Source organism: Rhinoderma darwinii, chromosome 1 (genome assembly GCF_050947455.1).
Source record: "Rhinoderma darwinii isolate aRhiDar2 chromosome 1, aRhiDar2.hap1, whole genome shotgun sequence".
NCBI classification, from domain to species: Eukaryota; Metazoa; Chordata; class Amphibia; order Anura; family Rhinodermatidae; genus Rhinoderma; species Rhinoderma darwinii.
The window spans coordinates 413,093,204-413,101,359 of record NC_134687.1 but is presented as its reverse complement, the minus strand read 5'-3'; the positions used below and the strand labels follow the sequence as shown (position 1 = coordinate 413,101,359).

The 8,156-nt window shown below is 37.4% G+C and overlaps 1 gene segment (V, D, J or C); it reads right to left on the bottom strand.

Moving 5' to 3' along the window:
- Nucleotides 1-294: 294 nt before the first annotated feature.
- Nucleotides 295-2,103, bottom strand: LOC142759664 (Ig heavy chain V region 186-1-like). The segment is given in 3 exon segments: nt 295-388; nt 707-875; nt 2,058-2,103. Coding segments are annotated over 3 exon segments (309 nt in total).
- Between the last annotated feature and the right edge of the window lie 6,053 nt (nt 2,104-8,156).

Here is an 8,156-nt window from a genome sequence, read left to right as displayed (position 1 = left end):
CTAATGCCCAGTGGCATGCAGAGACTTTAAAATGTGAAAAAAGCCTTACTAAATGATTGGGGGTGGTAGGGGACACTTTTTTAATGTTTGCCATGTCAGAAAAATTTCCTGCTAAAAACAAAAGTCAATATCTGAGCACCTTTCCTGACAACTACTATTGGATGTGGCGGCAGCGGAAGCAGATTATTTCTGCTATATATATTATTATACACAGATGTCTATACCGGTGTTTCTGACAGTGATATGAATACAATGTGTACAGGATATTATAGTATGGGATGATGAGTAACATGATCACTGTGGTTCTCTAGCACAGTAATAAACAGAAGCATCTTCCAAATGAACATCAATTATATCCAGGTAAGCCATGCTCTTACTATTATCTGTCCTAATATTAAATCTCCCTTTAAATGATTGGGTGAAATATTTATATTCAGTCCCAGGATGTACAGAACCCACGTACACAGGTTGTTTTCTTGGAACTTGTTTAAAGTGGTTGTTCATGATCTGACAATTGATGACCTACCCAGCGGATAGGTCATCAGTATATGATCGATGGGGGTCCGACAGCCGGACCCCGCACCGATCAGCTGCTCCAGTGGCACTGGACATACCTGCCGGAAGCAGATGGCTCTGGTCACGTTATAGTGGCCAAGCTGCAGTACTGCAGCTCTGCTCCTGTTCAAGTCAATAGGAGCAGATCTACAGTCCTGTGGATATGTCATCAGATGTCCGGTTATGGACAACCCCTTTAAACCAAGCAATCCAATAATGAGTAAACGCATATCCAGAAGCATGACATGTTACCTGGATTTGTCCCTCATATTGTACAGATAGTGATTGTGGCTGAAGAAGCTGAACCTCAGCTCTGACTCCTGAAAAATACAGAGAAATAGAAAAGTAATGACCAGTAACACTATTATCATCATATCTGCCCTCACATCACATGTTCTCTTACCCAAGTAAAGGAGCATTAGAAAACTGCAGAGAATAAGCTTCATCTTTACTGCACAATACTTCCTTCATATATATATATATATATATATATATATATATACGCACAGCATATTTATGTGTGTGACTAGAACAGAAAAGTTGATGGGATCCAGCGCAATGAAATAATTTTCGAAGAGTATATTTAAAATGGAACCTTGTTCCAATTTTATTGAATAACAGCATAAAAACGGGAGTCCATATCCCACAGAGGAAAGGTGGATGTATGAAAGGAATATATGTATATATTGCCTACGCGTTTCAGACGATCTCCTCGTCCTTAGTCATGGCTGAAAGTGAGTGTTCTGACAGTAGGTTTAGGGTTTATATCCGGTTTAACACAGATGATATTTGATTGCGGTTCAGCAGAAATGAGGTGGAACGCTAAAATGTAACTGGATAGATGTCAGCACGTGTCACATGGCAAGATCCAACCATGTGTACAATACAGCGCCGAAGATCGTGGATCATATTTGGTGAGTAAAAAACTTTTTAATATATTTGTTATTAGCGGTTGATTATTAAATAGCATTCACGATGTCGGAAAGTGTACTATTCTTCGAACAAACTAGTAGTTTGCTAATTGGACCGGAGATAAGCCCCAAGGTGATAAAACCCTATATGTCAGAAATAATGCTTGGGAATGGAAAATTGTGTGAATACAATATATTGGGGAATGTTTAAAATTAAATAGACAGTATAAGTTAAAAAGTGACTAGCATTGACACGTAAATATATGTGCGATGAGCAAATATATTTGCATTGGAACATACAAAATTGCAAAACCTACATAGTAATTTTGGATATATGTTGGTATACTAAAATCATAAATGTAAATATGATGCCAGAGCAAAGGAGAATATGATACCATGAGCTAGTAATTATTAGTTAGATGGTACGAGGGGATTGATTTTATGAAGAAAACAAACAACTGTAGTTTGTCTACTTTGTATATTTTTATTTCTATTTTTGTGGGGACTGACATATTTAAATTTATCTATTTTAGTCAAGATTTAATCATAGGCTAGAATAACTGGATATACTTTCAAGAGGTATTTTGTTACCTTTGAATGATTCCAAAGGTTCAATAATTGTGAGCTTGTTATTCATATTGCTCTTTCAAGCTTAAAAGTTATTGCTTTAAGCGGGAGCCTATTTTCATGGAAGTTGATAACCAGCCATATATTTTAATTCTTAATGGATAATTTTAATAATGAAACATGAGTTCTTTTTTTAAATTTAATCCGTGAGGATGTCTCGTTTTTAGATGAAAAATCCAATAGGCTTCCCTTCCCAAAGTTTTGTGTTTCAAATTCCCACCCCGTTTAGGTGAATGTATTTTTTCAATGGCATAGCATTCTAGTGAGTTAGTGGATCTATTGTGACACTGAATAAAATATTTGGCTGCACTGGATGTGTTCATAATATTAGGATTCCTGATATAACTTAGGTGTTCCAGAATTCTCTATTTGAACTTACTATTAGTGCAGCCTATGTATTTTAAATTACATGTTGTACATTCCAGAACGTAAATTACTGATTCACTATTGTAATTGATGTAGTTCTTTATGGGGAAGCTATATGTATCTGTGGAATCAAAAAAGGTTTTTCTGGGAGAGGCATAGGAACATATTTTACAGGGATGTGTGCCACATTTAAAAAACCCCTTTTGTTCCAACCATGAACTCTTACGTGTGTCTGGCCGTAACATGGAAGGGGATAGGACATTACCTATGGTAGGGGCTTTGCGAGCAACTATTCTGCAACCTTCTTTTATGATATTATCCAAAATTTGATCCTCCTTAAGAATTGGTAGATGTTTGAGGATGATGTCCTTTATTTTTGAAAATTGATTGCTGTATTGGAGAATAATAACTGGTTTGTTTGTATCTAATGCTATAGATTTGTTGGTATTGGTTAGCATATTCTCCCTACTTTTTTTTAATGTAATTGAGGTAGCTTTTTTAAGTGTCCAGTTGGGATATCCTCTATTATGTAATCTTTTGGAGATTATATTTTGTTCCACTATGAAATTATATTCCGTATTGCAATTGCGTCTGGCCCTATACATTTCACCAACAGGAATGGAAGTTATTGTTTGTTTGGGGTGGTTACTCTTTGCATGGAGAATAGTATTCCCCGAGATGGGCTTACGGTGTGTTTTGGTGTATATTGTTTCGCCCACGATCCCTCTAAGTTCTAAGTCCAGAAAGATTGTATTATTTGGATGAAAGGTGTGGGTAAATTTGAGATTATCAGTGTTGGAATTAAGATAACTTATGAAGAGAGGGATATCTGAAATTTGTCCCTTCCAAATAAATAGCAGGTCGTCTATATAAAGACCGTACCAATGTATGTGTGTATTAAAGATATTGTTATCCGAAAAAATATACAGTTCTTCCCACCATGCCATTACCAAGTTGGCCAAAGAGGGTGAAAATTTCGCCCCCATTGAAACACCCTTAAGTTGAAGGTAGAATTTTTGATTGAATAGGAAATAATTATGTTGCATCAAAAATAATGAGACATCTAAAATGTATAGCTGAAGCTCATGGCTATATGGGCTGTGTTTGGACAAGTGATATTTAAGTGCTTCGTGTGCCACAGCATGAGGTATGTTGGTATATAATGAGATGACATCACAATTCAACCAAACATATTCTTGGGACCACATTTCATTCTGAAAAGATCTGAGGACATCTTGAGTGTCTCTAAGGAAGCCTGGAGTATTCGTTGCTAGGGGCTGAAGGAGGGAGTCCAGCCATTCTGAGAACCTTTCCAGGAGTGACCCTATGCCGGATACGATGGGTCTCATTGGTGGAGGATTAATACTTTTATGTATTTTTGGAAGAGCGTGTAGCATGGGAGTAGTTGGAAATTCCACATCGATATATGAAGACTGCTTTGGAGTAAGGAGACCTTTGTCCAGACCTTCCTGGATTAATTTTTTTATTTTTGTTTGAAAATCCTTGGTAGGGTTATGGTCCAGGGTTCTGTAGGTGTCTTTATCCGACAGCATGATAGTTACTTCAGTTATATATGTTTCTCTGTTCATTACCGTGATACTTCCTCCCTTGTCGGACTTTTTAATGATTAAGTCATTATTGTCTTCCAGATACTTCATTGCTGTAAATAATTCATTGGTCAGGTTTCTAGGATGTTTATGTGATTTTATTAAATCTGTGAGAAGTTGTAAATCTTTCTCAATAGCATTATTAAAATTATCCATTAAGAATTAAAATATATGGCTGGTTATCAACTTCCATGAAAATAGGCTCCCGCTTAAACCAATAACTTTTAAGCTTGAAAGAGCAATATGAATAACAAGCTCACAATTATTGAACCTTTGGAATCATTCAAAGGTAACAAAATACCTCTTGAAAGTATATCCAGTTATTCTAGCCTATGATTAAATCTTGACTAAAATAGATAAATTTAAATATGTCAGTCCCCACAAAAATAAAAATAAAAATATACAAAGTAGGCAAACTACAGTTGTTTGTTTTCTTCATAAAATCAATCCCCTCGTACCATCTAACTAATAATTACTAGCTCATGGTATCATATTCTCCTTTGCTCTGGCATCATATTTACATTTATGATTTTAGTATACCAACATATATCCACAATTACTATGTAGGTTTTGCAATTTTGTATGTTCCAATGCAAATATATTTGCTCATCGCACATATATTTACGTGTCAATGCTAGTCACTTTTTAACTTATACTGTCTATTTAATTTTAAACATTCCCCAATATATTGTATTCACACAATTTTCCATTCCCAAGCATTATTTCTGACATATAGGGTTTTATCACCTTGGGGCTTATCTCCGGTCCAATTAGCAAACTACTAGTTTGTTCGAAGAATAGTACACTTTCCGACATCGTGAATGCTATTTAATAATCAACCGCTAATAACAAATATATTAAAAAGTTTTTTTACTCACCAAATATGATCCACGATCTTCGGCGCTGTATTGTACACATGGTTGGATCTTGCCATGTGACACGTGCTGACATCTATCCAGTTACATTTTAGCATTCCACCTCATTTCTGCTGAACCGCAATCAAATATCATCTGTGTTAAACCGGATATAAACCCTAAACCTACTGTCAGAACACTCACTTTCAGCCATGACTAAGGACGAGGAGATCGTCTGAAACGCGTAGGCAATATATACATATATTCCTTTCATACATTCACCTTTCTTCTGTGGGATATGGACTCCCGTTTTATGCTGTTATTCAATAAAATTGGAACAAGGTTCCATTTTAAATATACTCTTCGAAAATTATTTCATTGCGCTGGATCCCATCTACTTTTTCGTTCTATTTCAAACCAACGTGTGCCGACACGAGGATCCGAGCGCAGCGGGCAGTGGACTTTCTGCCATAAGGTGAGCTGGAGGTTCCCTCCTACATACTTTCTATATGTGTGTGACTACTAGAGATCGTAATGGCACATGGTCACATGACCAGAATCAGCAACCTCATTTCTTCACATTATGTTCAACACAATATAGTTTAACGATGGTTAGAGGGATTGAACGTTTTTCATTTTTAATATTTGTTTATTCATAAAATAGGAAATCATACAGTTTTATAATATGCATGTATTAGAAATTCTGCTCACATACCTTTCTTATACCAGTGCAGTAGGCCCATCTCTTCACATGACTAAACATGATGTCAGTCATGTGACGACACACACATTAAATTTTAGCATTCAGTTAGCAACAGGATTACATGACATACATGTGTTGGGGCAACATAGAGGAAACATATATGCAGGGGTGAACCTAGCCCCTCTGCTGCCTGAGGCGAACTATAAAAAGGCGCCCCCCCCCAAATCTATCAGAGTTTTCTCATTACTAGCTTTACACAAACACGCAATATATACATTTTTTAAATAGGAAAACATTTGATGTTTATTTGTTAGCGGAAACCGCTCCGCAAAACTCGTCAAAAACCAGCCGAAAATGCCTCCTGAGAAAGACGGGACATGCCCTATCTTCGCGCGTTTACGCCTCTGACCTCCCATTGACATCAATGGGAGGCAGAGAAAGAGTATTTCGCTGAGTTTTTTGCCCGTAGCACTGAATGGGCGCAAGCGAAAAACGCAGCGAAAAACGCGGCGCAAAATCGCGGCAAACTACGTGCAGGAAGGACAAAATCTGCATCAAAATCTCAAACTGAATTTTGAGGCAGAATTTTCCTCCTGCAAAAAACTCTGTGTGAACATAGCCTTAAAGTGCTGTTGAAGTATGGAAAATATTTAAAGAATTATTCTTACTGTCAATCAGTGCAGTGCAAATAGTACAGTCTGCACTGCACTGCCCCATATCTCTCCTCGGGAGCCAGTCTCATTTGTGGCGTCACTCTCTGCAATTACATTCAGGCCAGTCCAGGATGGATCGCGCTTAGCTGTTACTGAATAATACCCCCATACTGTTACTGAATAATACCGCCACACCATAACCACATAGTGACTGAATAATACCCCCATACTGTTACTGAATAATACCGCCACACCATAACCACATAGTGACTGAATAATACCCCCATACTGTTACTGAATAATACCTCCACACCATAACCACATAGTGACTGAATAATACCCCCATACAGTTACTGAATAATACCGCCACACCATAACAACATAGTGACTGAATAATACCACCATACTGTTACTGAATAATACCATCACACCATAACCACATAGTGACTGAATAATAATCCCATACTGTTACTGAATAATATCTCCACACCATAACCACATAGTGACTGAATAATACCCCCATACTGTTACTGAATAATACCGCCACACCATAACCACATAGTGACTGAATAATACCCCCATACAGTTACTGAATAATATCTCCACACCAAAACAACATAGTGACTTAATAATACCCCCATGTACTGTGTATATATATATATATATATATATATATATACATATATATATATATATATATATATATATATATATATATATATATATATATATATATAATGCTGCCATATATTGTACATATAGAGTCCAACATATGCAGCAAGTATAATTAATCAAATCACTTTATACTCTGTACATTATATAGCGGTGTTATAGGTGTGTGCACATATAATACCACTACATATTGTTTGTATAAAAAATACTGCTATAACTGTAGACATATAGTACCATTATATTCACTGCACACCTATTATACTGCTATATACTACACTCACATATAATACCGCTATATACTGCATACACCTATAATCAGGGGCATAGCTAAAGGCTCATGGGCCCCAATGCAAAAGTTCTTATTGGGTCCCCCCACCCGCAAACTTCTCATGGCCGACAGTCTGCAGCTTTCAGCTGCATCGCTGGGTCTCCTAAGTGACCCAACAATGCGCACTAGCAGCCAGGGGCGTCACTAAGGACTTAAAATGTCAGGAGAAATAGCCCCAATACATATGTGTCCACCCAAAAAAATGTGCGTGTGTGTGTATAGGAGACAGCAAATCTATAGCACTACGACCCTATAAACTATGGATAGGATACATTGGCTCAGCAGACAGTATCACACATGATAGGATTAGATACAGAGGCCCAGCAGACAGTATCACACATGATAGGATTAGATACAGTGGCTCAGCAGGCAGTATCACACATGATAGGATTAGATACAGAGGCCCAGCAGACAGTATCACACGATAGGATTAGATACAGTGGCTCAGCAGACAGTATCACCCATGATGGGATTAGATAGAGTAGCTAAGCAGACAGTATCACACATGATAGGATTAGATACAGTGGCTCAGCAGACAGTATCACACATGATAGGATTAGATACAGTGGCTCAGTAGACAGTATCACACATGATAGGATTAGATACAGTGGCTCAGCAGACAGTATCACACATAATGGGATTAGATACAGTGGCTCAGCAGACAGTATCACACATGATAGGATTAGATACAGTGGCTCAGCAGACAGTATCACACATGATAGGATTAGATATAAGGCCCAGCAGAGTTTCACACATGATGGGATTAGATACACAGCTCAGCATATAGTATCACACATGATAGGATTAGATACAGTGGCCCAGCAGACAGTATCACACATGATGGGATTAGATACAGTAGCTGAGCAGACAGTATCACACA